This window comes from Capsicum annuum, chromosome 4 (genome assembly GCF_002878395.1).
Source record: "Capsicum annuum cultivar UCD-10X-F1 chromosome 4, UCD10Xv1.1, whole genome shotgun sequence".
Taxonomy (NCBI): domain Eukaryota; kingdom Viridiplantae; phylum Streptophyta; class Magnoliopsida; order Solanales; family Solanaceae; genus Capsicum; species Capsicum annuum.
In genome coordinates, this window is record NC_061114.1 from 228,006,647 (window position 1) to 228,033,926 (window position 27,280).

The 27,280-nt window shown below is 33.0% G+C and overlaps 4 protein-coding genes across 4 annotated transcripts; 2 read left to right on the plus strand and 2 right to left on the minus strand.

Moving 5' to 3' along the window:
* Positions 1-2,439: 2,439 nt before the first annotated feature.
* On the minus strand, positions 2,440-9,573 carry LOC107866994 (sugar transporter ERD6-like 6). The gene is made up of 18 exons (XM_016713064.2): positions 9,022-9,573; positions 7,894-7,956; positions 7,728-7,817; positions 7,571-7,630; positions 7,401-7,466; positions 7,235-7,300; positions 7,068-7,143; positions 5,778-5,842; positions 5,587-5,679; positions 5,393-5,476; positions 5,222-5,306; positions 4,894-4,940; positions 4,675-4,737; positions 4,536-4,595; positions 4,394-4,459; positions 4,242-4,301; positions 3,660-3,774; positions 2,440-2,785 (listed from the first exon to the last, which is right to left on the minus strand). The coding sequence occupies exons 1-18, from the start codon at positions 9,211-9,213 to the stop codon at positions 2,673-2,675; spliced, it is 1,464 nt and encodes a 487-aa protein (XP_016568550.1). The 5' UTR covers positions 9,214-9,573; the 3' UTR covers positions 2,440-2,672.
* Positions 9,574-16,346: 6,773 nt separating this feature from the next.
* LOC107866993 (DNA-3-methyladenine glycosylase 1) lies at positions 16,347-20,774 on the plus strand. Its single transcript, XM_016713063.2, has 2 exons — positions 16,347-17,504; positions 20,481-20,774. Exons 1-2 carry the CDS (start codon positions 16,549-16,551, stop codon positions 20,500-20,502), a joined length of 978 nt encoding a protein of 325 aa, XP_016568549.1. The 5' UTR covers positions 16,347-16,548; the 3' UTR covers positions 20,503-20,774.
* A 466-nt stretch (positions 20,775-21,240) lies between these two features.
* On the plus strand, positions 21,241-23,184 carry LOC107868549 (long-chain-fatty-acid--AMP ligase FadD26-like). The gene has a single exon (XM_016715244.2). It carries the CDS (start codon positions 21,241-21,243, stop codon positions 23,182-23,184), a length of 1,944 nt encoding a protein of 647 aa, XP_016570730.2.
* An 805-nt stretch (positions 23,185-23,989) lies between these two features.
* LOC124897814 lies at positions 23,990-24,947 on the minus strand. Its single transcript, XM_047411336.1, has 2 exons — positions 24,568-24,947; positions 23,990-24,445 (listed from the first exon to the last, which is right to left on the minus strand). Exons 1-2 carry the CDS (start codon positions 24,875-24,877, stop codon positions 24,396-24,398), a joined length of 360 nt encoding a protein of 119 aa, XP_047267292.1. The 5' UTR covers positions 24,878-24,947; the 3' UTR covers positions 23,990-24,395.
* Between the last annotated feature and the right edge of the window lie 2,333 nt (positions 24,948-27,280).

Sequence of the window (27,280 nt, forward strand, 5' to 3'; positions counted from 1 at the left end):
TGGCCTCTGTTATGTCTCACTGTGAGCCAAACGATTCCATAAATAGCATGTTCATCATTTATATTCGTTTATCTACTTTATGTACTTGATCATCCTCAAGAGTTCAGTCCAGTAAGTCCTAACTTTGCTGGCCTTTGGTGAGACCCTAAGGTTTGTGAGTAACTGGACAATGTATTGCTAACGATTTCTCAGTATTGCCTGGTTGTAGAAGTTGTGTTAGTAATAACGCAAACCTGCTTTTTGTACGTCGATTATCATTTTATCTTGTTGTGACTACAGTTTAGGATGATGATCTGTCAGGTTGTCTACAGTATTTTTGCCATGACGTCTTCATCTCCATTATTCTGTTTTCCTCTTGAGCTGAGGCTCCAGCAGAAACAGCCTCTCTACCAGGTAAGGTAAGGTCCCTAAACCCTACTTGTGGGACTACATTGGGTATATGTTGCCGTAATCTGTTTTTGGACTGCCAGTTATATTTTTGTCCTCCAAATACGTGCGATATTCGTCTCACTTTTTTGTTTGTTCAATTTTGGACTTGCGGGTTTTTACGTGAGTGCAACGGCCTCACATGTATGCTTGCTTGATGTTCATTTGCATTCCAGTATGGTCTGGTAGGTTGCCACTTTTGGCTGCAAAAGATATCGTTCGTAATCTGCATGTGGAAAGATTCTATGTAATGTGTGAATGGATTGTTGTAACCATTGTAGTAAAGTTTAGATTCCTTGCTTAATGAGGCAACAACAGACAGAAGGAACCTTCTTAGTTTATTCCTACAAGTTTCTCGGTTGGTACATTTGATTCATATTATGTAAGCATTGCCATTACGGAGTACTTGCTTTGCACGCTAGGTCCTGACTGCTAAGTAAACCTGACAATCAAAACTTTGATAGATGAAACGAAATCACTTTCTCCTGTTATTTTCACCCACTCCAATGAATAGAACCTTGGCCTATCCTCCATTAATTTCTGTGGTTGAAACCAAAAAGAAAAGAAAAAATGGCTTTCTGTTTCCTAAAAGTGGCGTTTCTTTATGGGATAAAGTTCGCCTACATCTCACCCTCTTTAATATTCTATTTATGAGATCAAATCGAGGATGTTGTTGTTATTCAATTCTGGCAGGCAGCTAAGTTCAGATGATTGGTCTGGAACAAATAATAACAACTGGCTCAGTTTAATTGCATTAAAAAATATAGCAGCCAACAAGGTCAACAAAGCTATTTTTCATTACCTAATGATTTACACGACTTTGTGCTAAAGGGAATTTGGATATTATCGTCATGAAAACGACTTATGAATTGAAAACCCAACGTGGAACACTCCTGAATTTAAAAAATACATTAAAAAAAGAGTTTAATTATATAAACCGGCAATATAAAAATAAAAGTTTGTACTAACAAATCATATCTACAAATAAACCTTTCGAGAATTTTGTAATCTTAAAAATAAGACAAGTAATCTATAAATGTGTCCTGCAATTAATTTACAATTCAGTTGAAAAATAGAATTCCAGTAGTTTTAGTCACGGAAGAAGCATATTAATTTTCAGTGTAATTTTACATAGTAGTGAAGATACTTCTTTGGTGAAATTAAATATTGACAAAATACTAAAGATCACATGTTGTACCGTTAAAATATTTAAAAGATGCTTGTTACAATGTTATAAACAGGAAAAAGGAAAACTTTTCTGGGGCCCTAAATAATAATGGTGTCACCAATTGAAAGAGTCCAACTCCCTTCGTCGCAAAATAAATAATAGTAGTAATATTTTAACTAATACACTAGATATGTCATCGTCGTTGTATTTTAGGGAAAAAAAAGTTGTCCCAGACAATTGTTGCTCTTAGGAATTCAACAGAATAATCAATAGTAATTGTTTCTAACTATACAACCACTTTTCAATATTGCTCAATTCTCCATATATATATAAGGGCAATTTAATAAATAATATGTTATATATATTGTTTTTCTTAATAGAAAATGCTTATTCTGGATGGAGGAAGTAATTCTTTTTAAATCCACATCGATGAAAAAAAGAAATTTGTTAACATGTTGCAGTTTTAATGTTGAGTTATTCCATGATTTATACCACTGATTTAAATTTTAATGGTTAATACAATTTTTATTTTTAACTGATTTCTTGCTACAATGTAAACACCATTCCCAGGGACCAAAAAGTTAAAAAGTATATTAGCAACTATTTTAAAAATTGAAATTTTTATCCTTTTCCCTTGTAATAATATATATATATATTCCTCTGTGAATAACAAAATTTAGTGCATAACAATGAAATCCAGTTTCTTCAGAATAACAATCATCCTGATTCCTGTGTAACATTTCGAGACAACTTTCGCTATAACCAATTGAAGCTAAATGACGTTATAAAGAGGTTTGACTGTAAATACAATAAGTACATTTTTCCTTTAAGCACACTATTTAAAATTGAATTAAATAATCACCCTTATAAAATACTTAAAAAAAACCATACAGTAATTACAGCTGAGCAACAAAAATAACAAGAAATACAGCAAGTAAAACCAATTATTGAAGGATGAAATGTACACACTCTGAAGCAGCATGTGCAACTGGCTCTTTCTATATATATGAAAAATTGAAACTATTGCACAAGGAGGAACAAGGTAATAGAAAGTATAGTGGAAAAACGATGAAATTCTTCATCTGAAGGAAGACTGAATTTCCTCCAGAGTTCTCCCTTTCGTCTCCGGTACAAATATTGCCACGAACGCCACGGTGAAGGCACACATAACCATGTAAATAGTGAAGGTTCCTGGTTAAAGATAGCGCGCGCAGACATTAAGTCAGTTCAGGTTTGCCAATATGATCATGTACTAAGAAGCTACACATATGAAATGCTGAAACTTTTCAGGAACATGTTTATGGTGCGTGTTCATCAGTTGCAGAGCCACTGATGAATCGACACCCTTTCATGTGAAGAGGAGATGTATGGATGTCCCGGTGAGGACGTGCGAGAGGTTGGCCGTAAGGGCTTGAGGAGCGTAGAGGTAGGCCTACGAAGTATTGGGGTGAGGTGATTAGGCAAGACATGCGCAACTTCAGCTCACCGAGGATATACGACCCTTGATAAGAGGGTGTAGAGGTCGAGGATTAAGATGCAAGGTTAATAAGTAGTCGGGTGCTTTGCATTTGCATTCCCATTCCCGCAGTCTTATAGTATTAGTCTTGCATTTTCGTTTTCATACATCTCTATTTCCTTCCGTTGTTTCATTAGCTTGATCATTGCATTTTCTTCTTGTTGCTCTTGCTTGTTACTACTGTCATCTTTTTCATCTGTTTTTGAGCTGAGGGTCTATCAGAAACAGTCTCTCTACCTTATCAAGGCAGGTGTAAGGCCTACCGTACACACTATCTTCCTCGGACTCCACTTGTGGGATTACACCGAGTTTGTTGTTGTAGTATACATTATACAAATGTCGAATTCCCTTGGCTTCTTCATGTTTTACTTCTTTATATTTTGACTTTCATAGATAATTCTGGCTTCGTCACAGGTGCATAAGTGAGGGAATCCTATGCTATGGGGATCAAAATGTCTATACATGTCCATGGTTTACAAAGCAGAGATGGAAATTACACATGTATGCATGCAAAGAGGTAAATGTGGCGCAAGTCGGAGAGAAAGATACCTCCACTACTCCAAGCCATAAGCAGTGGTGCAGTCACTGTTATTACCCACGAGAATAGCCAGTTGGCTAATGTTGCTGTACTTCCAGCGAGGCCTTTGATCTTGATTGGAAGAATCTACAACGCCAGCAGATGCACATAATAAGTTCAAAAAAAATTCTTAACAACGTAAAGCAAGCCTAAGATTTCATCAACAGTTGCCCATGTCGTTCCAGATGAGTACTAAATGAGACATGTAGCATGTCTATATTCATGAATGGGATCTCGGAGACTAATCACTAGATAGTTGGAAAATCATCTGTGACCGTACTGATACCAGCTTAGAGTACAACATACGACTTAGGGTCAATGACCAAATTGATAGCGAAGTAGCTTAGTGCACAATATACCATTTAGCTCAACTAAAGCTCGAGCAATAGCTGCTATTCAATCAGGAGGATCGGGCCCTATATAATAGGTAATCTCAGGAAACAGTATCCTATAGTTGGACCAACTCCAATTGCTCAAAAATTATCAAAGTAGGTACCAAGAGATTCAAGAGCAAGCTGAAATTTACTATTCATGATAAATGAAAAAGTAGCTACCTCAGACATTATAAGCCATGGAATTGGGCCCATTCCAAGCGAGAATGAAATAATCATGAACTGAAATGAGAAGTTGGTTAGAAAAATGAGTATACGTTACTTTAAGCATGTAATTTCAAGAGACGGATGTTCTCCTCGAGAAGGGTACATACCACCACCCCAACTACTGATACTATTCCCAATATACCATAGAGGCCAGAGTCCTCAGATACATAACCCTGATCAAACATAAAAGACGAAATGATGAGAAAGATAACATGTGCAGTTCAAGTCTAAATCATCCCACTAAACTACCTTTAGATAGAAGGAAGCTGCAACAATTAGGAGACTAACAGCCATTCCAGCAGAGGAGACCTACAAAAGAGCATTTGCGTTTATAAGTTAGCTCAACTAGAAAATCATGCATTTAAGTGATGACTTTCCAAAAACTTACAATTAATAAAATTCTACGTCCAGTTTTATCCACCAGCCATGTAGCAACTGCAGTTGCAACGACCTACACATTGAAAAGGACTTCTCTTCAGTTGTTAACTATGAGAGAAAAGTAATGCGTGCGAGAGCTACGCAGAAATAGAAACTTTTTTCCTTCCTTCCTGAATAATATGCACTGTTGGAAATTAAATACAAGAAACCAAAATAATAAAAGCTGAACCTGGATAGCACCAACACCAAAAGTTGCAGCATTGCTTGAAGAAATACCTGTGAAGTGGAGATGACTAAATTAGTGAGACTTATACCACATGAAGAGAGTCGTAGATCATTAGAGATTTAAATAATTATTCAATTATTTTGTTTCGGGATGCTCATGAGGCAGAAGTATTATAGTGCAATTCAGTTTTGCCAGAAGTGGATCATAACAAATAGGTAGATGCTACACAACACTGAGCATGACACTTCTTTTTGAGGAGACAAATCCTAGAGCTACTTCCATCATTTAACAGATGACAAATACAATTGCTTGTTTAATGCTATTTACATACCAGCAGATAGGAAAATGTTGCCAGAGTAGAATATCACACCGTTGATTCCTCCACACTGCTGCAGGATAAGTAGAACAATTCCTACCTAAAGAATGAAAGATTAAAGATTGATAAAAACAGGAGCATAAACTAACATGAAGACTCCAATAACAGCATGAAACGTCAAAATACCATGAGAGGCAACCAATATCTTCTGTGTTTGAGATCCGCGAAACGCATTGCTGTTCTTCGGTTTGTTGATGATGCTACTGACCTCTACACACAAAAATAAAATAAGAGCTGCACTGTTAAATACAAATTTAACAAGTTTTATATACAATTGCATGTGTAGCAACAAGGATGCTTTATTCTTTCAAACAACGTACCTTAATTTCATTTACTTCATTGGTAATGTCAGCTTCAAATCCACGAAGAACTTGCAAAGAAGTTTCAAAATCTTCTGTTAAACCCATTTTGGCCTATGTTTCAGATATAAATTCAAATGAGACAAACAGAAATCAAAGCCTCAAAGGAATTATGCAACAAAATAAAAATAAATTATATTAATGGAGCTCACCAACCACCGAGGAGATTCAGGGATGAAAAATAGTCCAGGTATCAAGGCAAGGCAAGGCAATGCTCCTATAAGCAAAAACAATATATAGTTAAAGTGTAATTGAACAATACCCTGAGGCTATGCAGCTCTGCCACGGTCGATATTTTTCTTTCTGATGAAGTAAGTAGATTCATTCAAGGGCATCAAGAAGATGCAAACGTTACAAGGATAGGTCAGTTAAGCTCCAAAAATAAGGATTTGTAGCTTCTTTCTAAGCTATAGAGCTAACAAAATCCAAGAAGAGTTCTAAATTATTTACAGGGATCAATTTGGACCAGCTAAAGAGGCTAACTAGACATCTGCCTCACAAAAGATTACTAGAAGTTGAAATTCCATCAAAACATCTTTTGTTCCTCTCTATCCATAAAGACCAAAATATAACACCCGGGATCATCATCCAGATAATCTTGATGGCTTTATCAACTTCCCGTGCCATGGTCGATATACCAGTTCATTCAAAGTTCAATCCGGAAATTCTTAGGTACTCATTTTTGTTTTAGAGTTGAAACATAACCCTCTCCTCCAAAAGCACAAAAAAAAGTTTTTTCTATTAAAAAATCTTTGGAGTGACATATAGAATGCCTCCAGATCTTTTGGCCTATGAAATATTTCCTTTTACTAACACCAACTGGCTAGCAGGTCCTTACATATTGGTGATGCAGGAAACTCCTTCATCTAAGCAAGACACGGGGGGGGGGGGGGGGGGGTTCAATATCTGTTGATTCAATTACATAATGCCAAAAATGTGTTTCCATACTAACATACAAAGACACTTATTTTGGAAGCATAAGGGTGTGGCCTAGTGGTTAGTGAAGAAAAAAGGGCTTCCTCTATCTTTAGTTTCGTTTGGAATTGGGGGAGAACCATGAGGTCTCAGGTTCAATCTCAGCAAAGACAAAAGAGCACGATGCCATTCCGGCCCATCTCCAACCTTGGTTGGCAGAGTTACCCGTTACCTTTGCTGGTGGGAGGTAGCAAGTACTTGGTGGAATATTTGAGGTGCGCCCAAGTCACCCCCGCCACCATTAAGGAAAAAAGAATTGTCATTTTAAAACAGATAGCACCCAACTAACAGAAACCCAGTATGGCAGAAGCAGAATTATCAGGGAGCTGGAAAGTGCTTAAACTTGCCAACGTAAACCTACATGAATGAAGATAAATGAATAGCTATTACTTCAACTTAGTTAATTTTGTTTTTCATAACTGTATGTTGTAGCTTAACAAGAGTTTTCAAGAGGAATGGATCATTACCAAGAACAGCAAGCACCCTCCAATTAACAAAAAGTCCCAGTAAATAGGCTAACATGATCCCAATTGTAACAGAGAGCTACATCAAGAAAGAAATGATAGCATGTGATTGATTTAGCAGGCATAAGGAACTTTGGTATGACGAAAGGTACGTCTATAACTCAGCGAACCTGGTTAACAGACCCTAGACCTCCTCTCAAATTTTGGGGTGCTATCTCGGCAATATATACAGGCACCTACAAACACCGAAAAGTAGGAAGCCAAAGCATTAATTTTGAGAATGTTGGTTCATCCAATAACTATAGCCAGAAAAGATTTTAAGAAATTGAATATTACCACATAAGAGATTATTCCCACACCAAAACCTTCCAACAATCTTCCCATGTATAGAAAGGAAAGATCCTGAAACATATTGGCAAGGGCACAAAAAGGGAGATACAAGGAACATACATGTCAATGTAGGTTATCGAGGCACTATATCATACACGTCAAGTCGAATATCTTACTTTGGCAAAGGAGATGGCAAGCCACCCAATGATATTAGGTATCGCAGCTATCATTAAAGTCTGCAGTAGGACAAAAAGGATTTGAGTAACCACTTGAGCCATACACAGAAAAATGGCAAATGAAAACCAAGAATCTTATTTAATGCAATAACTTTACCCCTTTTCGTCCAATGTACTCTGAAATTTGACCACTAGATATTGCACCGACCATAGCACCCACATTTGATAAAGAACCGAACAAAGAGAACTGAAAATTATCTTTAGTCAACAATAACTCTGAAACAAACTGAATTAAGATACAAAAAAGAATGACTCTTGCAGACCTCAGAAACAGTGAGCTTCAGATCTTTGGTAATTTCAATTTGCGTAGGCGATGTGTAGCCACACTTCATATGCAACAAAAACAAACACATGATCAAATAGAGATACATATGCAAATACCCATTGCAGCAACATAAATCAGGTAGACCATCCAGACAATAAAGTGCAGGCACAAAATGGAAATGTCACCCTGGAGATTTAGGTTAGAAAGAATTACATACAAGATCAATATTTCTGATTGTATGATGAACTCCCTTGAAAACATTTGCACACGTGTAAATGAGCAAACTGTAATCCCAATAAAGATGGCTACAATTTTTTTTTAACCAATTTTGATCCCTTTACCACAAAGAAAAAAGCTTAAAGCCTATTTTTAGTCAAACTTCTCCTCTTCCACCAAATCTGAAGTTTCTCATAGGATATTAGGAAGGTAAACAGACATGTGTAAAGAAATGGATCGTGGGCCTAACTCATGAGGGGAGGATTGCCCAAGATCATATAGGGAGACCTAGAACCCATCCCACAAACGATGTGGAACTCCAACCTCCCACCCCCTCTTCCCGCACCCGCACGCCCCCAACATCTGGAGCGTGGAAAATTGATAACCAGGGGACCCAACATCGAAAATAATGAATTGGGATGGGCCCATCACTGATGCCACTGGTACCAGGTAAAGAAATGAATCTTGGGCGTAACTCAACCCCAAAAGCTAGCTTTTCGGGGGAGAATTCTTTACCACAACAAGAAAAGGCAAAAGAATTCATTTTTATTCAAAAAACCCTATCTTTTCTCATTAATCTTGAAGTTTCTAACATGGTATTATTCAGGTAAACAGACATGCATAGAGAAACAAAGCAAGAATCCTCGACCACAATAAAAAAGAGGTTAAAGATTTCATCTTTATTCAAAAAACTATCTTTTTCCTATCAATCGTGAAGCTTCTAACAGGATACTGGGCAGGTAAATAAGTAAAGAGCTCATTTTTATCCAAAAAAGACTTTATCTTTTCCACCAATCTTGAAGCATCTAACATGATATTAAGCAGCTAAACAAAAACATACAGAAAGCCAGAACCAAACCAAAGAAACTTAAAAGCAAGAAAATAAAGAGTAAATTAGAAATGTGCATACAGTGAAACCAAACTGGATAGGACCCAAAGCAACAATGAGAACACAAGCAAGAACAGAAATAGAACTATCACGAATAACTTGAGAAGACCCCATCATACTAGATTGTCTTGAACCCATTCTATACCAACTTCCAGTATGCAAAAATGGCTTCCTTAGATCCCCTCCTTCATTATTCTCTTCCCTAAAACTCATTTTTTCTTCTTTCTTTCCTTTTTTAAGTCAACCCCTTTTGTTGAATTAATAGATCAAGAAAAAGGAAGTTTGTTGAATATGCTGGAATTAGCAAGAATCTTGATTGTTACTCCTCTATGTCTTTTAGATAAAAGGAAATAAAGGAGGGAATTAAAGTGATCTACTTGAACAAGACTTTTGAGAAAGGAAAAAGGAATGAGGTAGAGATTTTTTTTTGGCAACTGAAAAGGTGGAAACAAGATGATGATGGTGACAGTAGCTACTAAATTTTAAGACAGCACACTGTTTTTTTTTTGTTTTTTTTTAAAGTGTAGAGTACATGCAGATCGCAGAGAGATTATTTTTGATATATTTCAGCTTAGAATCATAATAATATAGTAAATATAAAATATAAATATATATAAATTTGTGCAGGTAAAATAAACTAACAACACTAGTTACAAGATAATATTAGAGCCACACGATACTAGTAAAAATTATATATTCAAAATCATAGACAACACTCCATCCACGAACAAGAAACTACATAAACAAATAGGGAACGCCCCTAACTATTACCAACGCACTCCCACTCCCTAACCCTCTACCCTAGTCCGCATCTCCACACTTTTTTATCAAGATTGCCACTATAATTACAATTTATTTTTTTAAAGTCAAGATTGATAGCGTTCGATCATAAGAATTTATTATATTTCGTCTTATTTTATATTATCATATTAAAGTTGATTTTTTTAAGGTTAAATTCATAATTTTATAATCACATTATAATAATTTTATAATTATTGATAGGTGCTTTTTATGATAATTATTATTTGATTGTTTGATATTCTTTTATTCAATTAAATTTAAACTCACACTAAAAATTTAATATTTGAAAAACATATCCAACCCAGAAGAATGATGGATTGGAGAAATTTTAGCTCGATTAGTAATATTTGAACTATCTCAACTTTCACTTATGGATAAAAATTGACTTGTATTATAGTCTTCTTTATTTCTCCTTTTCCTAAACTCCTTTTAAAAAAAAAAAAAATAGGTAACTAAGTTATGTAACAAACCTTTTCCATTAGAAAAAGTTAGTAGTTGAATTTCAATAGAAAGTTTTCAGGAAATTCTCTCATCTAATCACTTCTTAGTTTATCAAGGATCGAATTTCACCTCCACCAATCATGATATCTTAAAAGATTGTCAAGAAATTTCTTATATTTGGTCTCTTCTCAATTTTAGTTTATCACATTAAATTTGTTTAATGTGATTTACATGTTTTATGTAATTTCAAAGTTATTGAAGAGTAGCAACTTTATCTAATGCACATCTAAAAGATAGCAAGTATAATGTTTATTAAAATTTTAAAAAAAAAAAAAAAAAATGTAAAATACCATCCGATAAAGAATTCGATATTCAAAATTTGAATTCAACAATTTCAATGACTATAACAAATATTTATCACCCCATTATAATTTTTATTTATACTGTAATGAATAATTGAATTTAGCACAACAATTTCAATAACTATAACAAATATTTAGATTCCATTATACAGTAATTTTTATTTATACTGTAATGAATAATTGAATTTAGCACGACAAGGGAATCAGTTAGTAAAATATTAGGCCTATTTTTCTTAGCTATCATTTTGTCTGGTCCACTTCATGTGTTTAACGTGGAATCACGAAAGGGTCCGCGTAGGACCGGACATAAAATATCAAAAATCAAATTATCAAATTAAATTAAAAAATTTGATAATTGATATTCGATATTTGGTATGATATTTAGAAGTAAAATTTTAATGTTTCGATATTTGAAATTGAGTTTAGTAAAAGATATTAATACCGTTTGATATTCGGTATTTATCGAATATTGAATTATATATATACATTTATATATATACACACACATTATACAATATGTATAACCAACTCAATAGACAATAGTATTAGTCAATCCCAAAGAATTTCTTGGATCTTAGTAATATATTCGTAAAAAGCAATAAAAGAATTACTAAATAGGGTTTCTATTAAATATACTCTTTGAAGTTACGTACATTTAATTTGGTATTACCAAAAATCGTACCGAATCGAAGTTTAATTTACCGATTATCGAACCGATATTTATAAGTATAGTGTGTGATATCTACTTTCAATTACCGAATACGAAATTTAAAAATACCAAACGCCAACCCCTAGGTCCATTCGGGTGTCTGTCTATTGTACCATACTATTTTTTTACAGGAAAATTGTATTTTCACTTGACATAAAATTAAAACATATGTATATTTTTTTATTTTATAAATTTAAATTATAATTGTATCAAAATATTTTTTAATCTTGTGATCTCAAATATACCACATAAGAAATTAAAATTAAAATGAAATAAGAAGAAAAATAGGTCATTCTTTTTTAAACGGATGGAGTAATATATTTTAGGAAGTGTTCGGATGTATAATTAAGTTGATATTTAGTGATATTTGAAATTAAGTTAAAAGGTATTTACATATTAAAAGTGTACTTAGAATATAAAATATTATGAGTGGAAATTTTTAAAAACTTCAACTGTTTTTTAAATTTGAAATTGAAATAATTAACCAAATTGATAAACACTTTTTTGAAATAATCTTCAAATATTATTTTTTAAATAAACAACTCCTTATCATATATACATGGGTAATATAAAGTTTTAATATGTGAGTTTTAATGAAAATAATTATTTAATATTAATATTGATGAGAAAAATAAGTATGTATATAACATATAAAATTAATCGAGGTTTGCACAAATAAAATCGAACACACGTGGATAAATGCTAATAATCTCATTTATTTGCCTTGTCCAAAAATGTTTTTCCATATGTGTGTGTTGTGATTTTATTTTTCATATATATTTTTTGGCCTTTTTGAGGAGTGGCCTTTGCTAGTTGAGAGATAATGAAACCTTATAATATAGTGTGATTTATTTTTTGAGAATGATTAATTGAAATGCAAGTTGCATTCATACTCAGTAGGGTAATTAATGATCGGTAATTAATCAACACATTTAAGATTATTATCCAAAACAGTGACTCTTTTTAATGATTAGCTGAGCTAGCTAGCTGATGTGATATATAATATGATATACAATAAACTGATACATTATACACAAAAATATATTGAATTATAGTATGTGCTATGGCCTTTGGTGGGCAAATACGTCATTTTTTAAAGAATTTTTATTCAAATATTATTTTTGACACTTTTAAATGTAAATAACAAAAAAAAAAGTGGAAAAAGATTAGCATATATTTTGCTGACATAATAATACAATAAAATAGTACATGGATCGCCTAGTGGCCTTTCAAGAAGAAGAGAAAATTATTATTATTACTTAATATAAATTACAAGAATTATTCATTCATTTTCACAAAGCTTATCCATAAATTGTAGGGCACTATATATGATATGCCATTATCAAGAAATTAGCAAAATCAAGATTAACGATCTCAATAATTCTGCGTCATCACTTTAAAATTTTATATAAATTAAAATCTACTACATAAATCTTTATTGACCGTGTTTCTTCGTTAGAAGAAAAATTAAAACTAATTAAAAGGCGAATACGACTTGATCAAGAAGATTAATAATACATCATATTCACTTTAAATACAATAATATAGTCACATTCCGTCGAATCAAAATCTTGAACAATCTATAATACAGCTAGTATTTTTATTTTTATTTTTCAATTTTATGATTAGTTCTTGGTCAACAATTGCTTTTTCATGTTCCTTTGCCACCCTAAAATACTGAATAATTAACTCCTTTTAAAAAAAAATGGCACGTGAGGTAATGCACAGCTTCTTCCATATTTAATTTAATTAATTCCATGAATTATTAGTTGGTAGTAATAACTATGTGGAAACCATGAAATTGATTTAAAGTCTCTATTTTTTATTTTTTTTTTAATTAATACAATAGAACGTGGATACCAGCAACTACAACTACATAAAGGATTGTGTTTGGATTTTCTCTTTTTCTATGTACTCGTCTAGTCAGCTTAATTATCTTTTTGTATATAATTTAATCAAAAATTTAATCACTTATGTCGTATTAATTATTACTTTGTTTTTCAAGTCATTATATTAGATGTTATGAATAATGAATAATAACTTCTTGTTGTACATAACATGACAATGTAAAAGATTCATAGTATATAGTAGTTATTTCATGGGTCTTATAGTTTAATGACTTTCTTGAATGATTATTTGAGGAATTAATTTCTCACTAATAAATTTTTTAAGTCGATTCTGATACCATTTCATTCACATATTGCAAATAATCTTAAATTAAGCATGTATTAGGATGATTTTCTGAGTTGGAAGTTTTTATACAGAGGGTAGTTTTACATTAGCAACTTTAATTTCAATTCTAATACAGTCAAATTGTGTATGAGGCTATAAAATATGCTAATTAACTTTTATTGTAAGGCCTATTTTATTAGATATCCTAATCCTTGTTTATAATTACTTATTTGACATGTTTGTTTTATGTCAACTAGGTTAAAGTTGAAGTTGAGGGTAGCATTGACCTTTTATATTGTTTATCTGTATTATAACTTGCGTGTCTTTCAGTGTTCACCCAAAACTCTGTGTTTCAAGCATACATCACAGTATCTCTTTGTGTTTTCACAACTAGGTTTGGTGATACATCTCTATCTCGAACTTTCTAAAGCGATTTTCTTCTTCAAAGATTGTCAGTCTTTTATTCGAGCTTTCTCTTGTAATATATATATATATATATATATATATATATATATATATATATATGTAGTTATATATTATTGATTGATAATGGATTAAGAATATAACTTAAATATTATAAAATTTAATTTTGTTAGTCCTTATATAATTTGATCCCCTATCCCCTTAATTATTCGATTCATGATAAATCACTCGATTTAATTTAATTTGTCAGCTAAACCTATTGGTTAAGTTTATGCTGTATTTTCTCTATCGTACTTTATGTGTTATATATATATATATATATATGATATTACACCCACTAGGAAGATACAATATACTGTATAACAAATAAATGCTTCTTTTAAGAAGTGATTACATGTACTAATCACTTGTGATCTCTTTAACAACAACGATTAAGTGAGTATTAGTACTAATTGATCTCTTTAATAAACAAGGATAAGAATGAAGATTGGAGAAAAAATTAATGACATCTTTATTTTTTGAAGTAACAAATTTTTGGTAACATTTTTTCTGGAGTATGCTTAAAATGGGACGTAAGATAACATATAATTTTAAGATATTTGTAATTTTTTGCTTTACGCGATTTAAAATATACTGATTTTAAGATTATATTTTTTCATCATATTTTAATGAAAAAAAAAAGAATTAAAAATACATCTAAATTATTTTGATTTTTTGAGTTTCATATTTAAATTATTTAGAGCGTTAGTTTCCTATTTGAATTGTCATACAATGGTTAGCAAAACACACATAGCACTGACTTAGATCAAATATTTGTTTACAAAAGCTTTCAGGCACGTTTAGCCATTAAAATCTCACACTCCCAACAGTTAAGGAGTGAAGTATCATAAATACACCTAAACTATCCGTTATTTGAGTTTTATATCAAAATTATTGAGAGCGTATGAAACACACCTAAAATATCACTCATTAGCTTAAAAACACACCTCAAAATGAATAAATATCAATTAAAATTATTTTAAAAATAAAAAATAATTTGTTAGCAAAAAGAATAAAAATATGTCACATGAACTGATTTTTAATGGATAGACACACCTAAAGAGTTTGTAAGCAAATATTTAGTCTAATCAACTTTTAGGTGTGTTTCTCAAACTAATAAGTGCTAGTTTAGGTGTGTTTCTACACTTCCATTAGTTTATATGTGAAACTCAAAAAAGAAAATAGTTTAGATGACTCATAATTAAGGTACGAAAATAAAAAAAATTAAGATAGGCTAGGCGTATTTTCAGCCCTTACCTCAACAAATTAGTACTCATACAACAACATAATGAGAATGAATTATAGTTATAGAGTTGATGATTCAACACACGCTTAAATAATCGAAATTGTTTCGGTTTCATACATAAATTATGAATTATCACCAACTGGTTAACAAAATATGTCTAAATTATTAATGACTCATTTTTTTTATTTGAAAGTTCAGATATGAAACTTAGATAATTAATAGTTTAAATGTATATTCAAGCAGGAGACTGACGAATATGAAACTCAAAAAATTAAAATACTGGAGGAAGGTGATAAGACATGATATAGAGCAGTTATAACTTACGGAGGATAAAATCCTTGATAAGAAAATGTAAAGGATGCAGATTAAGATAAAGGGTTAGTGGTTAGGAGTTCGTTTGTAACAATACCAAAGAGTGTGTTGTTTGTATCTGTAGTTTCTTGTTCGTGATGTTTTTGTGGGGTCTGTGATTTTTAATAGATAGTTTATAGTCTTATCTTGTGGTAGTCTTGTTTTCTGTATTGGCTAGCAGTATCTTATCCTTTTTGTTGCGTGCTTTGTGTTTGGCGTTTGTTATACTGTTATCTATGCTGAAGTCTCTCTACTTCATATGAGGTAGTGGTATGATTTGTGTACACGTTATCCTTTTCAAATTTTATTATGTGGGAATATATTAAGTATATTGTTGTTCCATATTTTTCATCTTCCACTCATATTATATTTAAAATTCTCACGACCAAACGACAAACACTATAATTTTTACTGAAATAATATTTCCAAAAAAAAAAGCCAAATATTTTCATCATCAAACACCCTCACACTTCTATAATTTTTTATATTTATCAAGTACTGCTAACATCAATTTGTGAAAATGCTCTATTTTCAATTTGAATTATAGGTGAAAAGGTTGAGACACATCCGAATCTATTACCCTAGATTAATTATATTTTTGATAACCTTAGTACTTACGTGGCACATACATATGTCTATGCGAACTCTTTAGTGTGTTGTGCTACGTATGTATCACGTCAATACTAAAATTGTTAAAAATATGATTTTAGTAAGTCCAGAAATAATAGAAACTCAAAAAGTTGGACGTATCTCCTTTTCGCGTATAGTTAAAGGTGAAAATAGAGCATTTTCTAATTAATTTTGTTCAATCTTAGCTGGTACAACTAGCTGAAGCTGAATGCTGACACACTACCGTTGTAGCTGAGAGTGTTGAACAGTAACAAATTCCCATTTCCCTCTTCCCTTAACAAATCTCCATTAACATCCTTCCTTCAATCTCATGTAGCTAAAACTCCCATTTTCCTTATACTACTATATCACTACCAAATCCCACTATTTCATCCATGGCCGAAGAATCAGCATCTCCATCACTATCTTCACCTAACATCCCCACCCCCACCGCCATTGATGTTGCTGCCATTGTACCTATCAAAGCTCGTTCACCACCCACCAAACTCCCATCTCGACCCAGGAAAATCCGCAGAATTTCCAGCACTGTTATAACTTCCACCATCGTATCAGAAATAGTATTATCGCGTTCACTTTCTTATCCAGGTGAGCTGGAAATCGCCATTAATTACCTTAAATCCTCCGACCCATTACTCATTCCATTAATACAAACTTACCCACTTCCGAATCTTGAAGTTTATCAACCCCCTTTTCTCGCCTTAACAAAAAGCATTCTGTTTCAGCAATTAGCGTATAAGGCTGGGTCTTCGATTTACACTCGATTTGTATCTCTCTGTGGTGGGGAGGATAATGTTGTTGCTGATGTGGTTTTGGGATTAACTCCACAACAGCTTAGGCAAATTGGGGTGTCTGCAAGAAAAGCGAGTTATTTACATGATCTAGCAAGGAAGTATGAAAATGGGATATTGTCGGATAAGTCGATTGTTCAGATGGATGATAAATCACTTTTTACAATGCTTACGATGGTCAGTGGAATTGGTTCGTGGTCTGTTCACGTGTTTATGATTTTTTCATTGCATAGGCCGGATGTATTGCCGATACATGATCTTGGTATTAGGAAAGGAGTGAAAATGTTGTATGGTCTTGAGGAGCTTCCTAGGCCATCACAGATGGATCACTTGTGTGAGAAATGGAAGCCGTATAGGTCGGTAGCTTCGTGGTATATTTGGAGGTATGTTGAGGCAATGGGGACAAATTCAACAGGTAATCTAGTTGGGAATGCTGATGGTAGTTTACAGCAGCAGATGTTGTCAATGCAGCAGCAACAACAGCAACAACGTCAACCGAATCAGCAGTTCTTGGATCCTGTTAATGGGATTCTTAATGTTGGGTAATGTTTCCCTTTTGTTCCTAGTTTGCCATTAATCGTTCAGTAATTGTCGTGCATATCTTCCCATGTTTTTCCATGTATGTTCATTGCATTCTTAATAGTATGTGGTCTGATGGTTATCGGTGGGGGGAAAGTTGGTTGATTACTTTTGTTAGTTGAGATAAATGTACCATTAAACTGTATGGAAGTGTTGAGTGTTGATGCCTCACGGGCGCATGGGAACCAAAATTTTGTTCAGGAACTTCATAATGATCGGTGAGTAAAGTTCCTAGAACGGATGGAATTAAAATTTTTAGGCAGTCAGTTCTTTTTGCTTCTTTGGTATATATCAGTTAACACATTGAGATATTCACTTTGTATATGACAGCATTGTGATCCTATAATAGAATCTGGGAGAGGACTCGCTCTTTGGAGAAAAGTGAAGTACACAATGAGCAATAATGTTAATGCATAATATGCTAATGCCATGACCCATGGTACCTCATTATTGAAGTCATTAAGTCTTCAAGATGAATATTCAAGTTTGTATGTTTTCCTTTTAGCTTCTAGTCAGGCAACTTTTGCATGACCTGGCTTGTAGTTTCTCTTCTCTTCTATGAATTGGAAATCGAATATTCTTAATATAGTCGTAGGTTGAATTACGCTCAAGTGTTTAGCTGGTTACTGGTCAGATGGTTTAAATCATCTTCCTTTTTATTCTCTATTCCTTTCAGGTAAAACTTGTCCCTGCAATTGTTTTGTTACAGAGTGGTTAGGTTAATCTCAAGGTAGTGCTGCTTTGTTAGTGAAAAGCGTAAAAAAGAAAAGAAAAAGTAAGGAAACAGTGATAAGATCAATTTTGATCCATTGAAAGTGAGTGTATCTACACAACATTTGCTTGATTATTAGTTTACCCTTTGCTGAAGAACTCAGTAAGATTTTAGTCCTCAATCATATGCCAAGGCATACATTGGAAAGAAAGGAACAAGAAAAATAATTACTAACATTATAATGTGAGGAGAAAAAAGAAGAAAGTGAATTAAGAATGTGGAGAGAATCTCCTTGTATATCAATTTTACAGCCATTGGCTTTGGCATTAAGTTTGATGATTGATGTTACAATTTTCTTGGTTAACAGTTCTAAGAGTAGCCTTATTGACTTCTAGTCCCTTTTCTTTAAAGCAGAGTCAACAACATCAAGTAGATATTTAATATCTTTCTGGAGATCTTGAGCTAGGGAATGGAAGAGAGATCAAGTAGTGTCTTTAGCTTGTGATATAACTACGTGTTTGTATATAGTCCCGACCTTCTTCATGCGTCCTCCTTATTGAGATTGGCTATCACTTATTGCCCTGTAGTTCTTGTTGGAAGGTTTGTTGTTCTAGTCTTCTAGATGCATGGCATCATATAGCTTTCTTTACTTTGCCGCTTTACTTGAGCTGCATTCATAGTACTGATATGCACCAAGATTTTCTCTTTTTATTGCCCTTTGCATCTGAAAGATATCATAAGCAGACAAGCTTTTGTAATCATTTGGTATACTATCATGCGTTATGGAACATGGACCACTAATATTTGTATGTGCACAAGCAACCAAGGGTGTGGCTTTGTGGTCAAAGAAGCGGGAGAGGGACCGTGAGGTCTTAGATTCAATTTCCATCTGCTCAAGTTTTGGTGGGCAGAGTTACTTGGTACTTGTGATGGTGGAGATAGCAGGTACTTGGTGAAATAGTCGAGGTATGCACAAGCTGCCGGTGCACCACATTATCTAAGAAGAAGTATCTATTTTAGACAAAAAAAGTCGATTGTGCATCGTGTTCCTACTTTCTGTTGGCATCATCCTTTCTTGGCCTTCATGAGTTTATCAATCTGTTGCTAAACTTGCTTTAACGCATGTGCAGTGTATCTCTGTCTTTGCATTTTCCCCCTTGCCGTGTGTTTCTCCTTTATGTATGTCCTGTGTTATTCCCTTGTATGCTGTTAAAACTGCCCTTGAATGTAGCAATGACTTAAGTGTGATATGAAGATTCATGGAGGAATATTTTGTCATACTTTCTGGTTCAATAACCTTCGGAAGTACCACAGGGCCTCTGGATTCTCTTTACCCTGAGGAGGTTGGAGGTGGTTGTATAAGGCACTGGAAATCCACATGGGATCAAGTAACTAGTCCTAATCATCTGCCAGTGCAATGAGGCACTTAAAAAGATTAGTGAAAACTTACTGGCAAACTATTGGGAAGATGAGTGACCAGTTATGTTTATCCTTCCGGTCTCCGTACAGGTAGATCATAATCTAGAAGTTCATAAAGCATACCACTCAAGGGTGTCGTCAATTAAGTGAGTGCATAAAGAGACCAGGATTCAAACGCCAACCAAGACAAAAACATTAGATGATTTCTTCCAATTTGCTTAATCCTTGGTGGGTAGAATTTTTATTCATTGTGGGTGGCGTATTTATGTCTTCTCATCTTGTTCCATGCTTTATTACGGATTTGGTTATTATCTTGTGTCTTGAGCCGGGGGTCTATCGGAAACAACCTTGCTACTTCTTCGGAGGTAGTGGTATGGACTGCGTACATCTTACCCTCCCCAGACCCCACTATGTGGGAATACACTGGGTTTGTTGTTGTTGTTGGAGGGTAGAATTACTTGTACCTGTGATGTTGGGAGGTAGCAGGCGCTCGTGGGTTGAGGTGTGCCTAAGCTAGCTCATACGCCACGTTATAAGGGGGAAAAAAGGAAATATGCAAAGTATACGACCTTCAGTTAAAAGTGGACTCAACTGATCTCCAAAATATTAACTAAACCAAGTTTTGAACCCATCAAATTTAAATCCTGAATTCGCTTCTAACGACAGTATCCTCTAGAGAATATAAGCCCCCCACCCCCCACCCCCCTCTTTGTTTTTTAACCTTGGTATAGATTCATTTGAGCCTTTTCTTGTAGCTACAATCCTATTATTTTATTGTTTGCTAATCTTGAAGTGATTCAAAATACAGGGCCTGTGCATGGGGACAGTAGTTGAAGCCACATAATTGTCAGTTGCAGTGAAGTTTTTTTTGGGGAAGCAAATTGCTGAAATGTTTAGCCACATGTACTGAGAATTCTGGAGAATCAAGCCAAGAACATTGTAAATTAACTTAGTTAAGTTCAACAACTGGTGTTGCTAACTCATCTTTTTTTACTGAGAAGGGCCACTTTTTGAACATTCTTGAACCATATTTTTTGTAGCTTCTTCCCAACAACTGCTTCTGCAACTCTTCAGAAACACTTTTCTGTTTTAGCCAACTTCTTAGATGCTTGACCAAACAGAAATATACAAATTTACGACGTAATCATATGGTATCAAAAGATATTCCAAGGTACCAATATGTGGCAAACTTAACAAAACTATCTAAAATATAATTTCATCATGCATAAAATACATTACAATACAAATCTTTGATGTAGCTACACAGGATAAATACGCGGCAATTTGTCTGATCTCCCTGCTATAAGTATCCTAGGTAATAACGTAGTATTTTAACATAATAAGACATGTAATTGACGAGGCAATTGATGTATAAATCAGAATATACAGAATATTCCACTAATATATCCTTAAATTATACAAAAAAAAAATAAAAATTTCTCTATCAAACTTTAAAATTCTTTATTTCTTAGTCTCAGTATGCAGTATATATAACAACATTCTTGAAAAAAAGTACTTGCTCATACAAAATACAGCATATCTCTGCAAGTACACTTAGAATCATAGCCATGAACTATGAAAATTATGACCCTTTTTTCCCTGACCAACCTGTTGTGGATCTTTATCTTCCAATATGGGCTAAACTTCCGGGTTTTAAGTCGAAACCGGCTTTCGTTTGGGCTGAAGATGGCCCAATTCAGCCTTCATTTCTCACTTATGAGGAACTAAATAGTTCAGCCCAATGCATTTCTTCAGAATTGTTACTTAGTTCAAGAAAAAATGATGTTGTTCTTGTTTTATGTTCACCAGGACTTGAATTTGTTGAAGTGATTTTTGGGTGTCAAAGGGCTGGTGTTTTAGCTGTTCCTATTAGCCCTCCTCACCCATCTTTCACGAACGATAATTGGCATCATTTACTTAGAGTTGTGTCCCAAACAAGGCCTAGAGTTGCTATAGCACAACGCGATTACATCAAACATGTTGAGAAGTATGTTGCATCGTCGAGTAATAATAATAAGTTGTCTGAGGCTTTACAGAATCTTCGATGGATTTCAACCGAGGATTTGAAGGGAAAGAAAGTGACTATGCAGTTGGAAAATGTGAACTTTGGTGTTGGTTTTAGTTACAATGGTTGCAATGCTGATGATGTATATTTGATTCAGTACACTTCTGGTGCAACTGCTATTCCTAAGCCTGTTTTGTTGACTGCAGGCTCTGCAGCTCATAATGTTAGAGCCGCGAGGAAAGCTTATGATTTTCACCCGAATACAGTTGTTGTTTCGTGGTTGCCTCAGTACCATGATTGTGGACTCATGTTTCTGTTGTTGACACTTGTGTCAGGGGCAACATGTGTGTTGACATCTCCGAATGCATTTGTCAATCGTCCTAGGATATGGCTTGAACTGATTTCGGAGTTCAAAGCAACTTGCACTCCGGTTCCTTCATTTGCTTTACCACTCGTGTTGAAGCGTGGTCATGCTGGAGCAACTGATGCAGGTACTGTTAATCCTATCAGTATGTTGAGCGTGAAGAATTTGATCATCATTAACGAGCCAATTTACAACGACTGTGTTGAAGAATTCGTTGAAGTTTTTAGGCCTTTCGGGCTAAATCCTTCAGCAATTTCTCCCTCATATGGCTTAGCTGAAAATGGCACATTTGTTTCAACATCATGGAGAAGTAGTAACTTTGACAAATTTTCGACATACAAAAAGCTCTTGCCAAGTGCTAGACTTGATCATGAAGATGTTGACATTGAAATTTTAGTTGTGAATGAAGAAACAAATGAGATTGTGGAAGATGGAGTTGAAGGAGAAATATGGATTTCATCTCCTAGCAATGCTACTGGATATTTAGCACATCCATCTTTAACTCAACAAGTGTTCAATGCCAGACTTAAAAACAAGGCGGGAAAATGCAACATTCGAACAGGTGATAGAGGAGTTGTCGAAGGAGAAGAAAGGTTTTTATACGTGACAGGTCGATGCTCAGACATTATCAAACTCCCAAATGGACAAGAAATACATCCACATTACCTGGAGACATCAGCTTATAATAGTTGTCCCAATTTCCTACGAGGAGGTTGTGTTGCAGCATTCGACATGTCTGAATCTGAATACACATCTGTAGCTGTTGTCGCGGAGGTGCAGAGCAAAGGTGAAATAGAGAGTGACATGTTTTTGAAGCAAGTATGTGAAGGTATAAGAAAAGCCACAATGAAAGAAGAGAATGTTGGAATTGGACTTGTGGCACTTGTCAAAGTTGGAAGTGTACCAAAGACAACTTCTGGGAAAATACAAAGATGGCTTGCTAAGTACAAATTTATGAAGTCACATATGAATATTATCAGGCAAATGAAGTTTGATAACAATGATAATGTTCAAAGCACAATGCAAAAAATGATACAAATTGAAAAAAAAGAGTATAAAAAGGGAAACAAAATGCTAATTGTGGAAGAGGAAGAAGGGATTTATTTTGCTCCAACAAATAGGACTTTGAAATCTTCTCTTTAATAATACAATTAGAGGGTTAATTGGTTCAGAAATCTCTGAACTTTTAAAAAATTAGCCTGGATGTATAATATGATCCCTATGTTTATGTAATAATTACCATGTATTGATGACCTACATGTTGAATATATTTTTGTATCAAAAATTGATATGGATAGAGGCAATTAAATGTCTGCACAAAAAGCACATGAAAAAGAGACAAAAGAGAGGATGACACAATTCAATTAAAAACTAATCACAATTCATATGACTCAATTATGTCATTACATCAAATTCCTTTACATTTAGAAAACAATATTTTGTTTCAATGTATATATGAATGAATATAATAAGAAAAAACAAGAAGCTATATACTGTTCCTCCTGGTTCTCTTATACTAACAAACTAATCAACTCCCCCATGGTGCATTAAGCTTACGCTATATGCAACATTGGAGAAAGGGCCGAATCAACTAATCAGCTTGCCTCAAGCATAGCCCCGGAACATCCTGGCCATTATATGGAGGATTAAAGGAAGGGCCGAATCAACTAATCAACTTGCCTCAATTTGTTGAAAGCAAGCAAATCAACATATGAAAATAAGAAAGGAAGAATCTTGAAAATCCAACAATCCTCTTCTTCCTCTTCTATATATGACCAAACTTGTACCAATTCTCTAGTCTCAAAACTGTATGAAACAATTGTATGTGGCAACACATGCAAATACAATACCTCCAAAGCTTTATTGAATGCACATGGCTTTACTGAATACCCCATTTTTCTCAATCTCAAATCCTCCAATCTTACATAATGATCCAACTTGAAGTCACCTCCATTGAAACTCCATATGAAAAATCCATTGTTTACTGGATCACAAAATTGTACCAACCCTTCTGATGATTTCCCATAACATCTGAGAGTAAACACCTTTTCTTGATTTTCTTGAACTGTTATTTGGTAATGGAAACAGCGTAAAGTACTCTTCATCAATGTCATATACTAACAAACACAAACTCCATATCCAATACAATTTTTGCATAACAAAAACACTTGTGTTGCAACATTGTCCTCGTGAAAATCCATCTAATAAAAGAAGCTCAGAATTCATAATCCTCAACTTATCTTCCCTCCAACTCCACAAATTCGACGAAAACATCATGCAATTCATCAACTGAGAATCCACATCAACTTCCTCTCAGAAGAAACACATGATTTGAAGAACCATCAAAAACAAGACTAGAACAAGCTGGACGTATGACATTGTGAGAAACAGGAAGTGTAACAACCTGATCAAGAACCGAAATCGAGTAAGTCCAAAACTCATTATTATGTGAACCATATAGAAGTACCCCATTACAAGAATCGATCAAATAAGAGAACTTATGTCTATAAGACGAACCAAACGTACAAAATTTTTCGCTAGAACCCATGCATGGCGAGAGCTTTTGCCATCCTTTCTGATCGTATAACTTCATGAAAATCGATTCTTGAAAATCCCTGTGTTTGAGAAAGAGGACTAAACCACTAGAGGTTGTAGGAGGGTAACAATGTCGAATATTTGTGATCGAATTTCGCCATGTTTTGGAGACAGTTTTCAATTGTGTAAGAGATTTTAAGGGAATTTTTGAGAAAATTGATTCAACAATATAATTTGATAAATTCCCAAGTTCAATCATCTCTTCTTCTTCTTCTTCTTCTGTCTCCATGGCTAATGCCATGGCAAAATTCTCCCTTTTTCTTCTCTATAACCTCTCTTCTTTTTTTTTTTTTTTTGCCCTCAAGTCTATGAATTCAATTACATGTAAAGTTTGTAATATATAATTTATTAGAAATCCTAATAAATACTTAATGGCGGTTAACTCCAAAAAACCGACAGTTAACAGACGAATTTTTGTTAAATAAGAAGTAATATCCTTTTTTATCTATTAAAAGTATTTACTATTTAGGAATTATTTGATTGCTGAACTAAGTTATTCATGTATTGAATTTTATATAAATAATATTATAATATTTTAATTTGATATAGTTGTAATTTATAGCATTTTTTACATAGTTTTTAAATATATATTTTATTTCTTAAAATAATTAAAGCTTCTACTTTTTTTTCTTAGTTAGAAATCACGCTCTAAGTTTGAATCTAGAAATTATATAAGTTAATAAAAAAATTATGGATAACTAATACCTAATAAGCTAAGCAACAACCCCTTAATTAATAATGGCAGTATAACTCTTAAACAAGTCCTATTAGGAACAGAATAGATTTACAAATAAGAGAAAATAAGGAAAGTGAATATAGACAATTTTATTTTTAAAACTAAATAAACGTGTTGATTATGTATGTTTGGTAATTAATATACTTGGCGTGCAAGAAAATAAGTGAAAAAAAAGTATACTTGGTGAGGAAGCATTAAATTTTTCTATTCAACGTTGTCATGACCTATATTTTTCTCATTTTACTGATTGTTAGTGAATTAATATTAATTAAATTGGAGTATTTCTTTTGGCTATAAAATCTTGGGGTTCATCACATTATATATTTTTCCTTTCTTCATGACTACTCCCTTTGTTCCTTTTTAGTCGTCTGATTTTCCTTTTAGCGTTGAATTATACATATAATTTTTAAATATTTAAATTTTAACTTTAAAATATTAAATTAATTTAATTTAATAATTTTAAAAATAATCAAATTAACTCTTGAAAAAAAAAATATGTCAACTATAAAGCAACCAAGGGAGTACTGTATAGTAAAAAGACCATTCATGTTTATACTAAACTTCTAGTTTATTATTGTTGAATCATAAATTAAAGTAAGGATATATGTTAATTAATTAAAATGTAATGGTAAAATTAGAGTCAATTCCTTTTATTGTCACTCAACTTAGCAACATATCTCACTAAAGTTATTTATCTTTTTTTTTTGGTTCCAATAATATCATTCAAGTTTGTGCATTTTTCTTACAAACTAATAATTGTTAAAAGTGACTCAAAAAATGACCAAAATAGTCCATCAAGTTTGAAATTTGAATTTAAATAATCCTTATTTTTTTACATGAAATATTAATAGGCCTCAAATTATTTTTACTTTTGTATTTCTTAAATTAGTTTTTAATATATTTTATCAATAAATGCATAACATAATTTAAAAAGACATAAATCATAATATTAAAAATGAATTAAAAAGACAAAGGATATTAAATTAGAGTTTAAAATCGGTAGTTATATTTTAAATGAAATAAATAAGAAGTATATTTATTGTCCAAATTGGTAAATGTAAGTTTTTACAGTCAAGTTGACGAGGCGATATAATTTTCTCTAAAATATTATCACAAGATTAATAAAAATAATATTGAAACCTTAAAATATTTTTAAGTTGCAAAATGGTTATATAAAATCAACTAATTTTATTTGATAGTAAATGATTGATGTTATTATCATGGTATCCGTTAATATGCATAATTTTTTAAATAAAAATCTTTTAAAATATTTATATATGGTTCTTCTACTAGCTAGAGAGTAGAGATCCTAATTTTTTTTTATTTGCAGGAGTTTATCTTCTTCTCTATGAATTATAATTTTTTGAAAATAATTTGGAGTAGAAGAAACTAACAACTAAACTTGAACTATTTTATCAAAAATAAAGATTAATCCTAAAATGAATAAATATAGAATACTATTTTATTATTGAACTCCTAAGTTTCCAAATAAATACAGTACATATAATCTTATTCTTAACAATTTTAATTGCAATTTTTTGTGGACGTCGTTAGATTTAATATCGCAGTTAGAAGTTGAAGAAGATTATACTCACTAAGTTTTATAGTCGAAAGGTTGTTGATATTTCATATTGTTAACTAACAAGGATCGTTTAAATTCAAAGTTCATACTTAAAGGACTTTTTTGATTATTTTTCTCTCATCTTTTGAGTCACTTTTAACAATTATTGATTTTTAAGGGAAATGCATAAAGTTCGATGATATTATTGAAACAAAAAAAAAAAAGATAAATAACTTTATTGGGATATTTCTCTAAGTTGAATAGCAATATGAGTAATTTACTCGGTAAAATTATGTGTGGAGATATGCAACATGTACTCGTTAGATTAACTTAAACAACAAATGCTT

Excerpts from the sequence above, each read along its gene's own strand:
- LOC124897814 (XM_047411336.1), bottom strand. The coding sequence starts at position 24,877 with ATGGCATTAGCCATGGAGACAGAAGAAGAAGAAGAAGAAGAGATGATT. Across the intron at positions 24,446-24,567 it reads GGGTTCTAGCGAAAAATTTT|GTTGTTACACTTCCTGTTTC; the intron begins GTACGTTTGGTT and ends GTTCTTGATCAG.
- LOC107866994 (XM_016713064.2), bottom strand. The coding sequence starts at position 9,213 with ATGAGTTTTAGGGAAGAGAATAATGAAGGAGGGGATCTAAGGAAGCCA. Across the intron at positions 4,738-4,893 it reads TTGGTGTTGGTGCTATCCAG|GTCGTTGCAACTGCAGTTGC; the intron begins GTTCAGCTTTTA and ends TTCAATGTGTAG. Across the intron at positions 4,460-4,535 it reads CAGCTTCCTTCTATCTAAAG|GGTTATGTATCTGAGGACTC; the intron begins GTAGTTTAGTGG and ends ATGTTTGATCAG.
- LOC107866993 (XM_016713063.2), top strand. The coding sequence starts at position 16,549 with ATGGCCGAAGAATCAGCATCTCCATCACTATCTTCACCTAACATCCCC. Across the intron at positions 17,505-20,480 it reads AATGGGATTCTTAATGTTGG|GGCCTGTGCATGGGGACAGT; the intron begins GTAATGTTTCCC and ends TTCAAAATACAG.
- LOC107868549 (XM_016715244.2), top strand. The coding sequence starts at position 21,241 with ATGAACTATGAAAATTATGACCCTTTTTTCCCTGACCAACCTGTTGTG.